The sequence below is a fragment of the Mobula birostris genome, chromosome 15 (genome assembly GCF_030028105.1).
Source record: "Mobula birostris isolate sMobBir1 chromosome 15, sMobBir1.hap1, whole genome shotgun sequence".
Lineage (NCBI taxonomy): Eukaryota > Metazoa > Chordata > Chondrichthyes > Myliobatiformes > Myliobatidae > Mobula > Mobula birostris.
In genome coordinates, this window is record NC_092384.1 from 80,461,550 (window position 1) to 80,483,887 (window position 22,338).

The following is a 22,338-nucleotide window of genomic DNA, read 5'->3' on the forward strand; positions in this document are numbered from 1 at the left end:
GTTGCCATCTTCTCCTCCCCTCATTTCACCTTTCACCCTTAACCTATGACCTCCGGAAAAAGCCTGCTTACATTTATCCTACTTATCCCCTCATCATTTTGTGTACCCCTATCAAATCTCCCCTCATTTCCTCCGGAGCTCCAGGGAATAAACTCCTGACTTATTCACTCTTTCTCTATAACTCAGGTCCTCAAGTCCTGGCAACATCCTCGTAAATTTTCTCTGCACTCTTTCGATCTTATTTACATCTTTCCTGTGGGTAGGTGACCTGAAATGCATACAATACTCCAAATATGGCCTCACTAATGTCTTGCACAACTTCAACATTACATCCCAACTCATGTACTCAGTCTATAATTCTATGACCTATCCATTCAATATCCTTTGAATGTTCGTACGGCATGGAAATGCAATGTTTAGCGTAACATTACAGCGCCGGCGATTTCCAATTGGGGTTTAATTCTCACCACTTTACCCAACATTCCAAAAGTGAATGGATTAGTAGGTTCATTGGGTGTAACTGGGCTTGTTGAGCTGAACGGCCTTTCACTGTCTGTATCTCAAAATAAATATGTGGCGTTATCTGGCATGTGAAGACAACCTTTGAAATCAACAGTGTCAGCAAAGTCAACCTAATAAATACCTGGAGTTATCAGGAAAGCATATGTTGGCCCTCATCAACTGTGGGATTGAGTTCAAGAGCCATGAGGTAATGTTACAGCTATATACAGTAATTCCTTGGTCAGATCCCACTTGGAGTACTGTCTTTAGATCTGGTCACCTCACTACAGAAAGGATGTGGATACTACAGAGAGAGTGCAGAAGAGGTTTTCAAGTATGTTGCCTGGATTGGGCAGCATATCCTATGAGAATAGGTTGAGTGAACTTGGCCTTTTCTCTTGGCAACGGAGGACGAGAGGTGACCTGATAGAGGTGTATAAGATGATGAGAGGCATCGATTGTGTGGATAGTCAGAGGCTTTTTCCCAGGGCTGAAATGGCTAACACAAGGGGCATTGTTTTAAGGTACTTGTAAGTAAGTACAAGGGGGATGTCAGAAGTAAGTTTTTCACGCAGAGTGTGGTGGGTGTGTGGAATGCACTGCCAGCAATGGTGGTGGAGGCGGATGCAATAGGGGTTTTTTAAGATAAGGTACATGGAGCTTAGATACATGTGTTAGGGAAATTTTAGACAGCTCCTAGAGTAGGTGACATGGTCAGCACAACATTGTGGGCCAAAAGACCTGTAATGTGCTGTAGATTTCTATTTTCTATGGCATGTCAAGACAAAATTTTATGTCACCAGCGTCAGCACAACCAACCTGAAATGCTAACTCTTTCCTCACCGCGGATGCCACCTGACTGGTCAGCCATTCCCAGCACTGTTTTTATTCCAGGTTCACAGCATCTGCAGAATTACCCTGTAAATTGATTCTTCTTGTTGACAGTCAGTGCCCACCTTAAAGTACAGCACACCATCTTGAGGAACTCAGCAGGTTGAGCAGCATCCACAGTGGGGCAAGAGGAATCGCTGACATTTCAGATCAAAATGCCGATGCACCCATGTGACCAATTAACCCACTAAGCCGCACATCTTTGGAATGTGGGAGGAAATCGGCGCACCTGCAGGAAGCACAGGACATCACAAGGAGAACACATAAACTCCTTACAGACCGCGATGGGAATCGAACCTGTGCAGGAAGAATGTTACACTAACTGCTGGATAAATCAAAAGTGGATTAAAGTGAAAGCTGGGTCTGACTAACACAGGAGGTTCATGAACAATGACTAATACCAGAGGACATACATTTCATGTGAGAGGCACACGTTTTTTTTTACACAGAGAGTAATGGGTACCTGGAATGTGTAGCCTGGGGTGGAGGTACAGACAGAAACATTGGAGACTTTTAAGAATGTTTAGATAGACACATGAATGTGAGGAAAGTGGAAGGATATAGACCTTGTGTAGGCAGAGGGGATTAGTTTTGATGGCCATTTGATTACTAATTTAAATGGTTTGGCACAACATTGTGAGCTGAGTGGCCTGTTTCTGTGCTGTACTGTACTGTTCTGTATTCTAAACAGAAGTGAGAGGAGGTCAGTCATGGTGACTGTCATCTAATGAAATCACAGCTGACCCTTTTCCTCAGAAATGCGTTCCTGCACTCGTTCCATATCTCTCCCCCACCCCCCCACGTTACATATCACTCTCAGCTGTGAGGGAAATCAATGACACACCACTGCAGGACAATGCCAATCCCAATGCCCACCCTCCCCATCTCAGGCCTGATCTTCTGGCCCCCCCCTTTGTGACCCCTGGCAGTGGACACATAGTCAGCACGGTCGATGGTTCCTCTCCCACACCCCTGCAGATGTTGCTTGACCACTGAGTTCCTCCAGCTGATTGTTTATCGCTCCAGATTCCACATTGGGGGTCTCGTGTGTCCACATTATCAAAAAGGTTGAGTTCACAATCACAGATTAGCATCTGGGGTTTGAAAATGGACAAACAAAAGTCACACAGAGAGTTGCTGGCACCTCCCCACCACCCCTCACCCAACCAAACAGCTCTGGACACACCCTTGGCCCCATTACTGTGAGTGATCCAGCATCCTTGGGTGCTGTGTTCCCACACCCGTCATCTTCAGTGGAAGAGTTCACCAGCTTAGTCATATGCACTTTTAAAACCCATCTTTACTTAAATGTTTTAAAATATACAGTGATGGTATGTTTTAGAAAATACAAAAATAAGATTAATACTGTTGATGCATTTATACAAATATTTAAGTTTTTGTTTAAACTGATTGGAGGTCTGTTAATCTTTAAATTGGAGGAATCAGATCAATTATCACAATGCATGCCAATCAGAAATGACATTTTAAATTATGTTATTACAAAACCAAGCTCAACAGGGCCAAAAAGAATTGAGCAACATACACAAAATGCTGGAGGAACGCAGCAAGTCAGGCAGCATCTATTGGGGGGGAATAAACAGTTGATGTTTCAGGCTGAAATGTTAACTGTTTATTCCCCTCCATAGATGCTATCCAATTTTCTGAGTTCCTCCAAAATTTTGTGTGTTGCTCAGGATTTCCAGCATCTGCAGAATCTCTTGTATGTTCGTAAAATAGAACTGGGGTCTGCTTCCCAGCCACTGCAACAATAGCTTCCACGTTACCCTCTCAGCACCCTGCAGTCCCACCAGTCGCCACTGGGTGGCAGGAGACACCACATGCCTCAACATCACCTTCCATCAACCTCGTGAGGTTAGCTAAAACATCAAGTACTTCAGGGTTGACCTGGGAATTAAGGGTTAATCCCTGGGATACTCTTACCATCAAAATATCCAAAGAATTTTTTTTAAAAAGGTGTACATCCCTTTACTGAGAAACACACACAAAATGCTGGAGGGACTCAGCAGGTCAGGCAGCATTTATGCAGGGAAATGAAGAGGAGCTGTTGAAGGGTCTCTGCCCGAAACGTTGACTGTTTATTGCCCTTCATATATTGGGCACATGGCTAGCAACCCCCATCCCGATTTTATCCAGAGCTACAGAAATGCCAAAGACCTCATCCCTGGGAGAGGATGGATTTTTGCCTGGAAGACCTATGAAATCGTGTGGTGAATGTGAAAGCCACAGGGCTGAAAAGCTTCTATTCACCCAAAACAGAGGACTCTGGTGAGCTGCTGTTGGCAGCCTATGCCCCAGTAGGGATGATGGGCTTGGGTAAGTAAATAAGTATAGATGCTGAGTTCCTCAAGCATTTTGTGTGTGTTGCTTAAGATTTCCAGGATCTGCAGACTTTCTCATGTTGATCATGACCTTTATTGATTTGGTTTGAAGTTGACTACTTCTGGAAGAGCTGGTGGTTGGCTGGACAACAAAACAGCCCTCAACAGCAGGTTACATTGACAGCTCGGCCGTAGCTACAGTCCCAGACACCCCCCCCCCCAAACAATCGGAGGCACACTGAAAAGTATGACAACTGCCCAGACCCTCTCAGCGACTGCAGCCGCTCAGTTGGGACCTTATGTTACAGCTGTGCAAAACGTTGGTGAGACAACGCTTGGCGTATCGTGTGCATTTCTGGTTGCCTAGTTTTAGCAAAACAGGTCTCTCGCTGGAGGGGGTGCAGATACAATTCACAGGGATGTTAGTGGGACTGGTAAGAAGAGATTAGACAGGATGAGACTGTTTTCCCTGGGGCAAAGGAGACTGAGGAGTGACCTTATAGAGGTTTAGAAAGTGATGATAAGGTGGATGGTCACAGTCTTTTTCCCAGGGGAGGGGAATCTAACTAGAGGGCACAGGTTTAAGGTGACAGGTAAAAGATTTCAAAGGGACCTGAAGGGCAACTTTTTCCACATAGAGGATGGTAAGAAGATGGAACGAGCTGCCAAAGGAATTGGTAGAGGTTTGTACAACTACAACATTTAAAAGACATTTGGACAGGTACATGGGTAAGACAGGTACGTGGGTTTGGAGGGATATGGGCCAGACTTGGTCAGCATGGAGGTGTTAGGCCGACAAGCCCATTTCTGTGCTGTACCAGTACACCACTTTCTGGATGAGTCGAGCCGACAGAAGTGCAGGTTAACAACAAGGTTGAAAACACAACCTGTCAGTGCATGCATGTGTAATGAAAACACTAAAAACTCTTGTTTTTTAAATAACAGTTGTGCCGGTAGTTCAAAGGCACAGAGATCCACACCAGTCCAGCGGTGAGGTCAGTGATGGGACAATGATACCCATAGAGGTCGAGCCATGACCTTACCCAACGCTCCAGCACCTCCACTAACTCAAAGGTTGTGTCCCCACTTTCTACAGGATGAGTTGCGAAACCTCTGATGGGATTATGCTGAACACAGACACTGGAGAGAGAGGGTCCTCTGCCAAATCTGCCTCTCACATCCCGGGTTAACTGGCACGGACAAACCAAAGCACCACTCAATCAGGCTCCTAGTGGCGCTGGAGGAATGTGCTACACAGTCAGGCAGAGGGAGAGGGAGGAAGTAAAGACTGAGATAAAGGGGGTACAGAGATGGATACAGGGAGAGAAAGAGGTATATGGAGATGTATAAAAAGAGAGTGAGGGTACAGAGAGGGGAATACAAAGAGGAGTATTGGTGAGAGGGGAACATGGGGAGGTACAGAAAAAGAGAGTTAGATGGGGAGGAGGTGAGAGAGAGGGAGAGGGACAGAGGAAGGGGAAGACATTCCAGCAGATCTAAGCTGGTATGTAGTGGCAGAGAGCACTTTGTGAATTCAGCTGAGGAGACAGGTGGCTGTGGACGCGGTCATCTCCAACACACCTAGAGCCACTCCATCAGCACAAAAGCACCTCGCATGTTCGGTATGCAGCAGATACAAGTTTTATTTAAAAAACAGAAAATATTTTGAAGTTTTTAATAAGAAATTTACTAGCCAATGTTCTGTGGAAGTTGTACCAAAGGAGTGATGACAGTGTTACCTTCATGTGAAAAGGGTTGGGAGTGATGGGGTTAATTGGACTGGCAGTGGTCACCATTTCACAGTCTAAAAGCCCTCACCTTTGTACATTTCCATTATAATTTCAAAGCAACCTTTCCAATGGAAACTTTTAACTCAGCACACCTTTAAAGACGGCCTATTGTTTATATTGACGCGTCTCCACAGTCCAACACTGGTAGTTCCCATTGTAAATATTCACGTACAAACTTATATTGGAGAAACATTAGCAGAAAGTGCATGTAAGATTTTCAACACAATATAGTTTTGCACCATTTGTCACGGCCACAATCTCTCTCAAAGGAATATAGAAAGCTTAAGCAGTTCTAACATTTTCGTCAGATCCTCTGGGATAGGATGCGAACCCATAGGTTTAATTTCTTCACACAAACATACATTTCAGATTTTTGAATTTGGACTGCAAATGCTCAGAGGGACCCAAACCTCCCATCCTAATCACCCTGAAGACAAGGTGGTGGAATGGAGTGTGGCAGATACAGAAAGTGGACCGTGGTGTGGGGTGGGGGTGGGAATTCTACCTGTCACTGCAAAGGCAGTAAGTAGTGTGGTTCAAGCAGCAGGGTGCTCTCTGACGTGAAGTGGGGATGAAGAGCAGACGACCTCGGGGTGAGCACGCGTCTGTGGCATCCATCAGACAGGGCACTGATGCTTCATCAGCTGGGCTCACGACAGCTCTGAGAATACGGTGCCACTCTTGCCTTGAGCTTTTACAAGGGATAGGGGATCACTAGGTGGAAGTGGGGAGAGACACAGAAAGAGCAAAGACAGACATGAGGGGAGGGGAGGAGATGGAGAGGGAGAGGTGGCTCTCTTTAGAAAATATGCACCTGATGAGGCAAGTTTATGCCAGTCTCCCTTGCTCCTGCCTCCAAATTTCTACACAAGGCACCAGTGCAGTAGCTGCAGATCCTGACTGAGGATTTGGACAGTCACTGGCGAGGGTTGGGGCAGTCACCAGTTCTGGAAGGAAGGTGGAGGCACGAGAGAGTTGGGGGAAGGAGCAGGCTGCTGGTCATTCCTCTATGCCTGCAAGATTCCCTCCAACAAAATCACCAGCAGGTTTATAAAACAGTACAAAAAAAATTTAAACTCTGCCACGGACAGTCCCAAGCCCAGCTGCGAAAGGAGTGTTAGACATGGAGCTAGCAAACCCATCACGTACAAACCCAGAGCTACTGGAACACCAACAGAAGCTCCAAAGACCTCATCTGTGGGAGAGGAAGGATCTTTGAGGATGAGCTACACTTGGGGACAAATTGCAAGACTGGCCCAGGACAGAGGACTCTGGTGAGCCGCCATCGGTGGTCTTTGCCCCAGTAGGGGTGATGGGCTTGAGAAGACGACAAAAATAATTTACACAGGTGACTTGCTTGTTTCATCCCCCCACCATCCCCCTGATTTCTCCATGATGCAGGCTATAAAACAGCTTTAGAAATGATTGCAACACACACAAAATGCTGGAGGAAATCAGCAGATCAGGCAATATCCACGGAAATGAATGAACAGTTGACGTTTCAGAACAAGACCCTTCATTATGTCTTGATGAAGGATCTCAGCCTGAAACGTCAGCTGTTGATTCATTCCCACAGGTGCTGCCTGACTTGCTGAGTTCCTCCAGCATTTTGTGTCTGCTGTTCTGGACTTCCAGCATCTGCAGAATCTCGAGTGTGATAAATGATTTGTGTTTTACTAATGTGTTAAACGTTGATGAACTCCGTCTGTGACCGCGTGCACACACACTTTACTGCTCTGACTAGCCTCGCTCTACAGAGATACCTGTAAACAGGGTCAGACCTCCAGCCACAGGTAACGCGGTACACAGGTATGGGAGTGGGGGGGGGGGGAGGCTGGTGGAGAGAGGCAGCACACACACGCACACACACACACACACACACACAAAGGACAAGGAGGAAAGTTCAAGAGTGAAGAATGTGGAAAAACTCAACATTTCAGAACATTAAACCAGCAACTACACCACAACATTACAAAGATTAAGCTGTTCTCTCAAGGCAATGTATCCTAGCGAACAGCGAAAGTACTGGAAGGGAGGGTTACAGCACCTACCCCGAGTGTCTGCAATCTGACAAGAATTGGATTTATAGAGGGACAGTGTTAGGGATAATTCTGCCTGCTGTCTGTTTCCCTTGGGTCATGTACTTTAAACAAATATTGGATATTCCCTTGGCGATGACACCAGACCTTGGATTTCGGATGGAGACATGAGGGTGTTAGGTTTTTGCTGTAAACTCTGCTATGGACAGACCCAAGCCCAGCTGCAAAAGGAGGAGGGTTGGGCATGGGGTTAGCAATCCCATCCCGTAAAATCCCAAAGCTACAAAACAGCAATGGAAGTTCCAAAGACCTCACTTCTGGGAGAGGAAGGATACACCAAGAAGATGGCTACCCCTGGAGACAACATGAAAGACTGGCCCAGGACAGAGGACTCTCGTGAGCTGCTATCGGTGGGCTCTGCTCCAGTAGGAGTGATGGGCTTAACTAAGTAAGAAAGTTCTTGCTGTAACTTCAACCTAGTGGTGTTCAATTTTTTTTAAAAAAGCTACTCTAGCTGCTTCAAGTGGTGAAGTGTATCCCCACCCCGCTTCCTAGATGTCTGGTGGTCAGTGCAGCCCTTTGGCCCCCGAGTACAATGCTCCAGGCACCCCAGTGAAGGGGGCCTCAAAGAGCTCCAGCTCAAGCTGGAAGCCAGGTGCCTGTTGGTAGGAAAAAAGGCTCAATGGCTGGTGTCAACCTCGGTAAAGGATGCCGAGTGAGGGGCACGGCACGTACGTGGTTCAATGGACGGCAGTCTCCCAGTTGCAACACAAGAGGGGATGGCAGCCTGCTGCCCCTGGCCCACACTTGCTGGGCAGACAAAGCACCAGGAACCCTCCCGCTCCCCCACCCTCCTCCGAGACACTCAGGCACCGCACCTCATCCAGAACTGTACAGCTTTTCACTAGAATACAGAACCCCGGCTCCATAAGGTCGGGGAGTTTGTTACTTCCCGAGTCTCAGTACTGGTGCAGATAGGACTGTCTCCTCTCCTGCTTCATGGGATAGGATTTAAAGCCCTTGTTCATCGGTTTATGCTGGGAAGCTTGTTGCTGTTGCTGCTGCTGTGACTGCTGCTGGTTGTAGGAGAAGGTGGACGAGATCCCAGGAGAAGGGGAGCTGTCCGTGCCTGTGGACCACACGGTGGACTGCAGCATCTGCATCGACTCATTCCACTGTGTGCCGGGGCTGGTCATCTGGTACAGGGAGCTGCCTGGATTCGGCATTGTGTTGCTGAGGGACGCCAGATGTTGCCACGGGGCTTTTGGAGGCCACGTCTTGGTCTTGTTATCCTGAAGAAGAGAAAAAAACCTGCACGTTAAGTTCAAGCCAAATCCAAGAGGCATGGTGAGTCCTAGACCAGCACAGGCCCTTCAGCCCACAATGTTATGCTGACCCTTTAACTTACTCTAAGATCAATCTAAACTCTGCCATGGACAGTCCCAAATCCAGCTGCAAAAGGAAGAGGGTTGGAATGGGGCTAGCAACCCCATCCCGTAGAAACCCAGAGCGACAGAAATGCCAGCAGAAGCTCCAAGGACCTCAATCCTGGGAGAGGAAGTGTACACCAAGAAGATGGGCTACACCTGGAGACAACGTGAAAGACAGGCCCCAGAGGATTCTGGCGAGCTGCTGTTGGCACCGCTTGCCCCAGATGGGCTTCAGGAGATCAATCTAACCCTTCCCTTATGAGGGCAGTCTGCAGCAACTAAGGAGAGTTCATTGGGAATACCTTTTTTCTGGCAAGCCTACAGCAAGCATGTGGGGGGTGTTTAAAGATCAATTGCAGAGTACAGTAAAGGTATGCTCCTGTTAGAAGGGAGCATGGGAATAGAACGATAAGAAAATCTTGGGTGTCCAGAGAGGTGACGAATTTAATCAAGACAAAAATCGAGAAGTGTGTAAAGCTTTGGAAGTTAGGATCAAACAGAGCACCTGAGCGCTGTTATTTTGGGCTCCTTATTTTAGAAAGGATATACTGACATTGGAGAGGGTTCAGAGAAGATTCACAAGAGTGATTCCAGGAATGAAAGGGTTACCCTATGAGGAACATCTGGCAGCTCTTGGGCTGTATTTCCTGGAGTTCAGGAGAATGGAGGGGGGGATCGCACAGAAACATTCCGAATGTTAAAAGACCTGAACAGATTAGATGTCGCAAAGTTATTTCCCATGGTAGGGAGTCTAGGACAAGAGGGCACGACTTCAGGATTGAAGGATGTCCATTTAGAACAGAGATTCAGAGAAATTACTTTAGTCAGAGTGTGATAAATGTGGAATTTGTTGCCATGGGTTGCTGTGGAGCCCAAGTCACTGGGTGCATTTAAGGCAGAGACAGATGGGTTCTTGATTAGCCAGGGTATCAAGGGTATGGGGCGAAAGCAGGGGAGTGAGGATGACCGATGCCCATGATTGAATGGTGGTGCAGACTCGATGGGTCAAATGGCCTACTTCTGCTCTTATATCTTATGGTCTTATGAGGATTATAAAGAAGCCAGAAAAGAACTCAAGAATGGAATTATGCAAGCCAGGGGGGCCCATGAAAAGTTCTTGGTAAGTAAGATTAAGGTGAATCTCAGGGCATTCTATATATACATCAAGAGCAAGAGGATATCTAGGGAAGAGAGAGAGGATTACGAGGATAAAGATGGGAACATTTGCTTGGATACAGAGAATGTGAGTGAGGTCCTTAATGAGTATTTTACTTCAGTATTTGCTAAGGAAAAGGACATGGAGGACCAGGAGATCAGTTCTCAGTCATAAATATGATAGAACGTTTAGTGATCAAGGAGGCGGAAGTGTTGGGTGTCCTATTGAGTATTAAGATGGGTAAGTCCCCAGGGCCTGACAGACTCTACCTTGGTTATTGAGGGAGGCAAGAGACGAGATTACTGGGGCTTTGACCTGTACTTTCATGTCCTCTTTCGGCACAGGCGAGGTCTTGGAGGACTGGTGAGTGGCTAATGTACCTCTGTTTAAGAAGGGAAAAGGGAAAATCCTGGAACAATGGATTGCTCCTCCTCATTCCTTTTCCACGGCCTTCGATCCTCTCCTATCAGATTCCCTATTCTCCAGCCCTTTATCTCTTTCACTAATCAGCTTCCCATCTCTTCACCCCCTCCCCCTCTCCTGGTTCCTACCACCTTGACTGCTTCCTTCCCTTCCCCCACCTTCTTACTCTGATCTCTTCCTTTCCAGTCCTGATGAAAGGTCTCAGCCCAAAATACTCTTTTCCATAGATGCTGCCTGGCCTACTGAGTTCCTCCAGCATTTTGTGATTCAGTTTCTTGACAAGGTGATGAGAGAGATTGATGAAGGTAGAGCAGTGGATGTTGTCTACGTGGATTTTAGTAAGGCATTTGACAAAGTCCCTCATGGGAGGCTAATCCAGAAGATTAAGATGCATGGGGTCCGTGGCGAATTGGCTGCTTGGATTCAGAACTGCTTGGGCATAGAAGACGAAGGGTAGTGGTTGAAGGAACTTATTTGAGCTGGGGGTCTGTAGTTAGTGGTGTTCTGCAGGGATCTGTGCTGGGACCTCTGATGTTTGTGATGTATGACATGGATGAAAATGCAAATGGGTGGGTTAGTGAGTTTGCAGATGATTCCGAGATTGGTGGAGTTGTGAACAGTGTAGAATACAGCACAATGCAGATCAAATGCAGATATGGGCTGAGAAATGGCAGATGGAGTTTACCCGGATAAATGTAAGGTGTTGCACCTTGGAAGGGCAAATGCAAGGAGATAGTACATAGTTAGATCCTTAAACAGTACACTGAAAGATTCTTAACAGTGTTGCTGAGCAGAGAGATGTTGGGGTTCAATGGCTACACAGGTCAATAAGGTGGTTAACAAGGCGTATGCAATGCTTGCTTGCTTTAGTCGAGGCACTGAGTTCGAAAGTCAAGAGGTTATGTTGCAACTTTATAAAATACTGGTTAGGCTGCATCTGGAGTATTGCACACAGTTCTGGTCACCCTACCATATAAACGATGTTGAGGCTTCCGAGAGGGTGCAGAACAGGTTTAGCAAGTTGCTGCTTAGTTCATAACGAAAGGTTAGACAAACTTGAATTATTTTCACTGGGACAGCTAAGGCTGAGGGGAGATCTGATAGAGGCTTATAAGATTATGAGAAGCATAGATAGAGTGGTTGGAGAGTATCTGTTTCCCAGGATTGAAATGTCTAATACCAGAGGGCATGCATTGAAGGTGAAAGGGAGGTGAGGGTAAGTTTATTTACTCAAAGAGTGGTGGATGCCTCGAGTGTGCTGCCTGTTATGGTAGTAGAGGCTTTTAAGAGACATTTAGATAGGCACATGAATATGAGGAAGATGGATAGATATGTGTAGGTAGGAAGGATTAGTTTTTGTGTTTTTATTGATTTATTCTTTAGCTGGTTCAGCACAAGCCTGTTCTTGTGCTGTACTCTTCTATGTTCTGTTTTTCCACATAGCCCTCCATTTTTCTTTCTTTCATGTGCTTATCTAAGAATCTCTTCAATGTCCTGAATCCTTTTGTCTCTACCAGCACCCCGGCAGCACCCTACCATTCTGTGTAAAAAGCATCTACCTCTTGTATTTCCCCTACACTTTTCTCCAATCACCTTAAAATTATGCCACTCTTTTTAGCATTTCTGACCAGGTAATATAGGTCTCTTATCATCTTATACACCACTATTAAGTTACCTCTCGTCCTCCTTCGCTCCAAAGAGAAAAGTCCTAACGTGCTCAGCCTTTCTTCCTGCTTTCTAATGCAGGCGGCATCCTGGTAAGTCTCCTCTACATGCTTTCTAAAGCTTCCACATCCTTCCTATAATGATGGGACCAGAACTGAACACAATACTCCAAGTGTGGTCTAATAGGAGATGCAACATTAACTCACGGCACTTAACCATATAACAATTACAGCACAGAAACAGGCCATCTCGGCCCTTCTAGTCCATGTCGAACTCTTACTCTCACCTAGTCCCACCGACCTCACTCAGCCCATAACCTCCATTCCTTTCCTGTCCATATAGTTATCCAATTTAACTTTAAATGACAACATCGAACTTGCCTCAACCACTTCTACTGGAAGCTCCTTCCACACAGCTACCACTCTCTGAGTAAAGAAGTTCCCCCTCATGTTACCCCTAAACTTTTGCCCTTTAACTCTCAATTCATGTCCTTTTGTTTGAATCTCCCCCACTCTCAATGGAAAAAGCCTATCCACGTCAACTCTATCTATCCCCTCATAATTTTAAATACCTCTATCAAGTCCCCCCTCAACCTTCTACGTTCCAAAGAATAAAGACCCAACTTGCTCAACCTTTCTCTGTAACTTAGGTAATGAAACCCAGGTAACATTCTAGTAAATCTTCTCTGTACTCTCAATTTTGTTGACATCTTTCCTATAATTTGGTGACCAGAACTGTACACAATACTCCAAATTTGGCCTCACCAATGCCTTGTACAATTTCAACATTACATCCCAACTCCTATACTCAATGCTCTGATTTATAAAGGCCAGCATACCAAAAGCTTTCTTCACCACCCTATCCACATGAGATTCCACCTTCAGGGAACTATGCACCATTATTCCTAGATCCCTCTGTTTTACTGCATTCTTCAATGCCCTACCATTTACCATGTATGTCCTATTTTGATTAGTCCTACCAAAATGTAGCACCTCACGTTTATCAGCATTAAACTCCATCTGCCATCTTTCAGCCCACTCTTCCAACTGGCCTAAATCTCTCTGCAAGCTTTGAAAACCTACTTCATTATCCACAACTCCACCTATCTTAGTATCATCTGCATACTTACTAATCCAATTTACCACCCCATCATCCAGATCATTAATGTATATGACAAACAACATTGGACCCAGTACAGATCCCTGAGGCACACCACTAGTCACCGGCCTCCAATCTGACAAACAGTTATCCACCACTACTCTCTGGCATCTCCCATCCAGCCACTGCTGAATTCAATATTAATACCTAACGATTGAACCTTCCTAACTTGAACTCAATCTCCTGACTAGTGAAGGCCAACAGATCTTACGCCTTCTTAAACACCCTATCAACTTATGCAGCAACTTTGAGGGAATATAAACCCCAAGATCTCACTGTTCCTCCACACTGCTAAGAATCCTGCCACTAATCCTGTGTTCTGCCTTGAAGTTTGACCTTCCAAAGCGTATCAATTCACGTATTTCCAGATTGAATCAAAGAGCACTACACCACAGAAACAGGCTCTTTGGTCTCATCTAGTCTGTGCTGAACTGGTTTTCTGCCTGGTCCCATCGACCTACATCTGGACCAGTGTTCCATATGCCTCCCATCCATCTACCTACCCAAGCTTCTTTTAAATATTGAAATCGAACCTTCATATACCACTTCCACTGGCAGCTCATTCCACACTCACACTACCCTCTGAGTGAAGAAGTTCCCTTAGGTTCCCCTTAACCTCCAGTGCTCCAGGAACACAGGGTGCCTCTTGGATCACAGAAAGCACCTCAAACTACCAGAACCCTCCCCAGATCTTTTCCAACAGCAGCATCTCCAGTCACTGCTGTTCCACACCACATCAGCAAAGTATCATCTCAGAACCACACCAATGGCCACGAGAAATGTCCCACAGCCAATAAAAAAGAGCAGAGGTTGTAAGTTCAGCTATCTCCAACACAGTCACAAACATCGAGAACATCTTCAAGAGTAGTGCCTCAAGAAGAAAGCATCCATTATTAAGGACCCTCGCCACCTTGAACATGCCCTCTTCTCATTATTACCATCAGGAAGGGCTTCACCCTCCCTCTGACTGGAAAATAAAAGAACAGCATGGTACAGGAACAGGCCCTTTGGCCCATGACGTCAAATTAAACTACACACGGTCCAATTCCCACCATATTGATGAGAATCTCATCAATGCCACATTCACATCTGCCCCCACCACCACCCCGGCAGCACTTCCAAATATCCACCACTCTCCGTATAAAACAAAAACTTGCCTCGTACATCTTCTTTACTTTCCTCCTCTCACCTTAAATGCAAGCTTACCCTGTACCCTGGGAAATTGATTCTGTCTACCCTATCTACGCTTCGTTGTGTCTTCAAGCTCCTGTCCCTCCTCCTTGATGGAAGCAATGGGAACAGGGCATGACCGGAGTGATGGGGTGTTCAACGATGGACGTCACCTTTCTGAGGCATCGCTCCTTGAGATGCCCTGGATGCTGGGGAGGCCAGTATCCATGGTGGAGAAGACCAAGTTTACAACTTCCTGCAGATTATTTTGATCCTGTGCAATAGCCCCCACCCCCACCCCATACCAGACGATGATGCAGCCATTTAGAATGTTCTGTACAGTACATCTGTAGAAATTTGCAAATGTCTTTAAAAGCACACCAAGTCCCTTCAAACTCCTAATAAAATGTAACTGTCCCACTCTCCTTATAACTGCATCAATATGTTGGGCTCAGGATAGATCCTCAGAGATGTTGACACCCAGGAACTTGAAATTGCTCACCCATTACAACAAATTTCATGACATACGCCAGTGATATTAAACCTGATTCTACATTTAGAGAGGAAAGCACAGGAGACTGAAGACCCACACATGATGATTCAGCACATCTTCCCCTCCCTCCACAATCAGATCTCCGAACAGTCCATGTCCCATGAACACTACCTCACAATTCCTTTTCTTTTGAACTGCGGATATATTTTGTAATTTATAGTAACGTAAGCCTGATTCTGCACCCGTTCCAAAGCCTCCACGTCTTTGTATAATCACAGTCAGGTTTATTATCAGTGACATATGTCATGAAATTTGTTTTTTATAAGACATAAAAATTATTTATGCAATAAATAAATAAATAGTGTGAAAAAGGAAGAGTGAGGTGGTGTTTATACAATCATGGACTTTTCAAAACTCTGACAGTGGAGGGGTTAGAAACAAAATGTCGACTGATTATTCCTGCTTGAATTGCTGAGTTCCTGCTGCATTTTGGGTTTCCAGCATCTGCGGAATCGCTTGTGTTTATAATCTCTTTAATCCCTCTTTAGGAAGAAGAGGGTACGTACCTGGCTAAGATCATCGAGTGTGGATAAGACAGGAGGAGAAGGCAAAGTAGAAGATTCTTGATCACCACTGCTGTGTTTTCTGTCGAACAGAAGAGTAAAGGTCACTTGCTAGACGTGAGCAGAATCAGATTTAGGTTTAATATCATTGCATATATCATGACATTTGTTGTTTTGCAGCCGCAGTACACTGCAATACAGAATAATAAAAACTATCAATTACAATAAGTACATATAAAGAGAGAAATTAATTAAGTAGTACAAAAAGAGAGGGAAATAAATCATGAGGTAGTATTCATGGGTTCATTGTCCATTGATGGTCAAGGGGAAGAAGCTGTTCCAGAAACATTAGTGTGTGTTTTCAGGCTCCTGTACCTCCTCCCTGATGGTAGCAATGAGAAGAGGACACGTCTTGGATGATGGGGGTCCTTAATGGCAGATGCCATCTTTTTGAGGTATCACAATGGGTCCTCTTATTCAGTTTGGTTTCAGGGTTGTGTGGAGACCGATGGGAAAACTTGTCCAAATCCCTTCCTCCCCCCCAGAATGTCTCAAGGTCTTGGCTTTGTGAGCAATCAGCATGGGAGTGCAGGGTATGTGGCACACCACAATTGCACCACAGTTTTGTAGCAGTTAGGGCAACGCTATTATAGCTTGGGGCGTCTGTAAGTAACTTGTATGTCCTTTGTGTGTGTGTATGTGTGAGTGAGTGAGTGAGTGAGTGTGTGTGTGTGTGTGTGTGTGTTTCATCCCACATTCCAAAGATATACAGGTTAGTAGGCTAATTGGTCATAGTAAATTGTCCTGAGATTAGGATAGGGTTAAATCAGTGGGTTGCTGGGTCATGTGGCTTAAAGGACTGGTGCTGTATCTCTAGATTAAATAAATAAACAAACAAACAGAAAGCAAACAGATAAATCATGTTTGGTGGTATTGCTTGAAGGCAGGAAGTGGTCTCCTGTTCGTCCATAAACAACACACCTGGACACTTACACCCTCCTCACTGAATTAGCAGGACCCTCTTTCACAGAACCTCTGATAATCAGTTCAGAGTTGAGGTGAGTGAAGATATCCATGCTGGTTCAGGATAACATGGACAGTAGGGGTTCAGGACAGGATCCGTGGGAAGAAAAGCTGTGAAGTTAACACTCACTGTGAATAAATAAAGGACAAAGGTGATCATTAACTTTGCTTACCTTCTCTGTTTGACAGCAGCAACAAGGTCAGGCCCTGAGAACATGGAGAATAAACTGTCTCCATTAGCAGAAGACGCCTCATCGCTGGAACTGGCCGAGTCTCCCTGCGTCCCTGACCAGTTTATCACCTCCCTGAGAAACAGAGAACAGTTATCACATAGCTCCCATTAGACAAGAGGCTATGTAGCATCCACACCAGGACCAGTAGACTCAAAAACACTTACTTTCCCCAAGCAGTAAGGCTGATTAACACCTTCACCCACTAATCCTCCCCTTCACACCCCCAACCACCACTACTTTATCATTTCCTGTCAGTCACCTTATATACAGACACTCCTATGGCTAGCATCATTGTATAGACATACATCAGTCTACATGTACAAGTTATCTTATGTATTTGTATTTATTGTATATTTATTATTCTTGTGTTGTTTTTTTTGTGCTGCTTCGGATCCAGAGTAAAAATTAATTTGTTCTCCTTTACACTTGTGTACAGGAAATGACATTAAACAATCTTGAATCTACACACCCAATTCTCAGCAGCTCTTGACTAGTGTAATCCAGCCTGGTTGAGGATACTACTGACATATAATTTACACTGAAATCAGCAATGGTAAATGTTCATTAAGCTGAGGGGTGAACAAACAGAGTATTCAACAGGTCAGGTTGTATCTGTGAATGGGGAAATAGAGGCAATGTTCCAGATCATAGATCCTCCATCAGAACGAGGCAAGAGAGAAGGTAATCCTTGTCCCCCTCTGCCATGAAACCATAAGACATAGGAACGGAAGTAAGCCTTTCTGCTGTCTACTGTCCAAATTGGAAAACAGTGAGTCTACTGTCTAGACACATCAAGGCAGTTTGTTTGTTTATTTATTGAGATACAGTGCAGTACAGGTCCTTCCGGCCTTTCGAGCCGTGCCACCCAGCAGCCCCTGAGTTAATCCTGGCCTAATCACAGGACAATTTACAATGACCAATTAATTTACTAACTGGTACATCTTTGGACTGTGGGAGGAAACTGGAGCACCCAGAGAAAATCCACACATTCCAGGAAGAACATACCGACTCCTCACAGAACTGAACTCCGAACTCCAACACCCCGAGCTGTAACAGCATCGTGCTGACTGTTTGTATCTCCTCTCTGTGAATGCGTGGGTTTCCTTGCACAGTCCAAAGATATACAGGTTAATAGGTTAATTGGTTATTGTAAGTTGTCCTGTGATTAGGCTAGGGCTGCATCGGTGGGTTGCTGCGGGGTGAGGCTCGTTGGGTTGAAAGGGCCTATTTTACGCTCTATCTCTAAATAAAATAAAATGGAAAATAAGCAGTGTGAGAGGTTGCAGCCTCTAATTGAGTATCTGAAGGGGCTGCTCCTTAAGATCTAGTTACACCTCAGCCCCAACACTCCTGATCTACTGTCCCCCACTGTGGAGGAGAGGTGGGTCACTTGGAAGACTTCTGGTTGGCCTGCTCCCAGGTTTGGCCAAGGTGGCCATTCATGGGTCCAGCTGGCAGGCAGTCGAGGGCTCTGGCTGATCCAACTGCCTGCTCCTTTTCAGGGCTTATGTCCATGCTTGGGTGTCCCTGGAGGAAAAGTATGCTGTGTCCATGGGCACAGTGAGGGATTTCCAGGAACAGTGAGCCCCTCAGGAGCTTAAACGTGTTATCAATAGTAATAATCCTATTTTAATATGAATCTGTAATTAGATTATGATGCCTTGATTATTGTACAGTTTTGTTTTGTGTTATAGTCAATGGATAAACTTGTATAAAAGGGGAGAAAAATAAAATGGTTTCCAGATCTAGGGAGGGAGGCAGGAGGTTTGCGTACAACAAAGAGACCCACTCTTTTCCAATTCGGACAAATGGGCCGTCACAGTAGCGTTGCGGATAGTCTAACACTATTACAGCTGGGGGCGTTCACAAGTTCAGTTCCATGCTATTTTCAGGAGTGTGTGTGTTCTCCCCAGGACCAAGTGGGTTTTTCCCCACACTCACTCCACTCCAAGGACGTACTGGTTAGTAGGTTAACTGGTCATTGTGAACTGTCCTGTGTCAGGCTGGGGTTAAACAGGTGGGTTGCTGAGTGGTGTAGCTCAATGGGCCTGTTCCACACTGCATCTCCAAAACATAAATAAAACTGGGCCTCTGATCCCAAACCCGAACTGTTTCTCTCTCCACGGATACTGACCGACCTACTGGGTGTTCCCCCTTCTGCTTTACTTACGGATTTCTAACACCTGCACGTTTTGCATGCTGTGGGGAGAATTTCTCCATCTCTCTGCCCCACACACAGTGGACAACATGCACAAAAAGAGAAGTAATAGTTTATAGATTGTCCCACATAGATAGAAACAGGACCTCCTTGACCTAATATATGTCTGAGGTGCCGATGCTCAAGCCTCCCACCCTCCTCAATGATTTCCTCCCCCCCCCCCCCCGCAATCATCGTGAATGTGTCAGGAGTAAGACATCTTGACCACAGCACGGCTGCTCTGGGCTACAGCTGGGCCAGTGACGATAGCAGTGGTCACGGGGTTGGTTGGAAGAGCTGGAGATAAGTCACGAGACCAGAGTGAGAACATCTCTTCAACAGATCTCTGATCACTTAAAGCTCCCTTTGGACCCTGGAGACTACTCACTCAACTCCCACGTACACAGACACTGCCATAACAGCGCTGTGACGGGTCCCCTCTCCACCTGACCCTGGCTGGTCCCTGTCCTCTCACTCAAGTTTCTCAGGACTAGGACCCTCTTCTCCCAATACCCTCTCCACTGCCCTTCCCCACTCCTCCCTGGTCTGGACTCAGCCCTCCCCACCCCTCCCTGGTCTTGTCCCTGCCCTCCCCAATTCCCCCTAGTTTGGACCCTGTTCTCCTCACCATCCCTGCTCGAGACTCTGCCTTCCCCACTATCCTTCACTAATCTGGACACGGCTTTCCCCATCCTTTCCTGGACTCCCCAAGGTCCTCTGGACTAGACACTGCTCTTTAAACCCCTCCCCTCCCCTCCCCACCCCACCCTGGTCTGGATTCAGCCCTCCCCTTCCTCTGCTTGCGCCGGTCTCCACCCCTGCGCCCGCAGCCCAGGATCCCAAGCTGTCAGGCCTACCCCTCGGTGAAGAACTCGGGAGCCTGCCACGGCCGGTGAGCCTCCTCGGAGACGGGCCAGTTGGTCCTGGCGGTGCTGTGTCGTCGGACATGCTGCGACTGCCGCTTCTGCTGCATAGCCTGGCTCACGCCCGCCACGTATCGGGCAAACTCGGGGTCCGAGCCCACTGCAGGGAGGGAGGAGAGAAAATGTGCCACAAGAGGCTCTGTTACTGATGCATCCTGCTTTCCACCCTCCTGCAATTCTAGTTTAAACCCCACTGTGCAGCATTAACAAACCTTCCCACTAGGATATCAGCCCCCCTCCAGTTCAGGTGCAAACCGTCCCTTCTGTACAGCTCCCACATTCCTTGGAAGAGAGCCCAATGATCCAGAACTCTCATGCCCTCCCTCCTACACCTACTCCTTAGCTACTCATTAAACCATATAATCTTCCTAGTTCTGGCCTTACTAGCATGTGGTACAGGTAGCACCTTGAAATCACAATCCTGGAGGTCCTGCCCTTTAATTTGGCACCTAACTCCCTGAACTCTCTATGCAGAACCTCATCACTCATTCTACCCATGTCATTGGTACCTACATGAACCATGACTTCTGGCTGTTCACTTAAGAATGCTGAGGCCTCAATCCAAGATAGTCAGATTGGAGAGCATGTCTTATGAGGGAAGGTTGAGTGAGTTAGGGTTTTACTCTTTGGAGCCCTTTAACTCTTCCACCTATCCCCTCCCAGCTTCCCCACCCACTAACATTCCCTCTCACCTAGTCTCACTTACCACCTGCCAGCTTGTACTCTTTCCCCTCCATCCAGCTAATTCTGGCTTTTGTCCCCTTCCTTCCCAGTCCTGATGAAGGGTGTCGCTCGAAACATTAATTGTTCATTCCCCTACATAGATGCTGAGTTCCTCCAGCATTTTGTGTGTGTTGTTCAAGATTTCCGGCATCTGTGGAATCTCTTGTGTTTAATAAGTGCTTGTAACCTTGTATATAGTCACCCTCCCCCAGTACTTTACCTGCCCCCTCCTCAGCACACTCGAGGAAATCGCACTGAGGTTAAACTCCTCTCTTTTCAGTTTTGCCCTGACGGGGATACTCCAGTCAAGGTCGAGTGAGACTCTCTAATTCACGACATTTCACACTTGCGGCTTGCGTCAACAACTATGAACAGCTTGAATCCAGGACTTCAAGAGCCCAGGACAGGGGTGGTGAACCTTTTTGATAGCGTATGCCTACATTGGTAATGTTCTTCAAAAAATTCTCCCAAATGCCATGGTAATTTTGAGCAGTTACCACTGATGAATAGATTAGTACCAACAATTATGAACTTTTTTTAAAGGAAAAAGGATAAACCCTGTTCTTTATTTATGTGTATTCATTGTTTTACTGCTAATAAAAATATAACAGGGACAAATTGAAATAAATAAAACATTTTAGAAAACCTGCTCAAAAATTAAATATAAGACCTCAAGATACAGGTGCAGAGTTAGGCCATCTGGCGCATTGTACTACTCATCATGGCTGACCTATTTTCCCTCTCAGCCCAATATTCTGCCCTCTCCCCATATCCCTTAGTGTCCTAAATATTAATCTTTTTAAAAGGTAATGTAAAAAGACATAATTTCTAAATAGCATTGTTATTGTAAACATATACACTAAGTCTGCAAGTGTTTCACAACGTTACGTCCAATGCCATGTGTTCTTACAACCATCTAGTTGGCGCCAAGCCAGTGTGAGACATTTCCAATGAAAAATCTCACTGCTCGTGGGTTGTAAAAAGTTATTTGCTGCTTCATTTAGCAGTAAACATCATGCAACTGCAAAAAACATAAAGTTGTGGTGGTAGGGGATTTTAATTTTCCATACATTGATTGGGACTCCCATACTGTTAGGGGTCTAGATGGTTTAGAGTTTGTAAAATGTGTTCAGGAAAGTTTTCTAAATCAGTATATAGAGGGACCAACTAGAGGGGATGCAATATTGGATCTCCTGTTAGGAAACGAATTAGGGCAAGTGACAGAAGTCTGTGTAGGGGAGCATTTTGGTTCCAGTGATCATAACACCATTAGTTTCAATTTGATCATGGACAAGGATAGATCTGGTCCTAGGGTTGAGGTTCTGAACTGGAAGAAGGCCAAATTTGAAGAAATGAGAAACGATCTAAAAAGCGTGGATTGGGACAGGTTGTTCTCTGGCAAAGATGTGATTGGTAGGTGGGAAGCCTTCAAAGGGGAAATTTTGAGAGTGCAGAGTTTGTATGTTCCTGTCAGGATTAAAGGCAAATTGAATAGGAATAAGGAACCTTGGTTCTCAAAGGATATTGCAACTCTGATAAAGAAGAAGAGGGAGTTGTATGAAATGTATAGGAAACAGGGGGTAAATCAGGTGCTAGAGGAGTATAAGAAGTGCAAGAAAAT

General features: G+C 45.8%; 1 protein-coding gene across 3 annotated transcripts in view; it reads right to left on the reverse strand.

The window, feature by feature from the left end:
• Window positions 1-2,697: 2,697 nt before the first annotated feature.
• garre1 (granule associated Rac and RHOG effector 1) overlaps window positions 2,698-22,338 on the reverse strand; it is a 268,189-nt gene continuing 248,548 nt past the window's right edge. For all 3 annotated transcript variants that reach the window (XM_072279994.1, XM_072279995.1, XM_072279996.1), the window contains 4 exons: window positions 19,929-20,094; window positions 16,815-16,946; window positions 15,622-15,700; window positions 2,698-8,852 (listed from right to left, as the gene is read on the reverse strand). In XM_072279994.1, coding sequence (XP_072136095.1) covers window positions 8,520-8,852; window positions 15,622-15,700; window positions 16,815-16,946; window positions 19,929-20,094 — 710 coding nt within the window. In that variant the 3' untranslated portion in view covers window positions 2,698-8,519. The remainder of the gene's footprint in view (window positions 8,853-15,621; window positions 15,701-16,814; window positions 16,947-19,928; window positions 20,095-22,338) is intronic.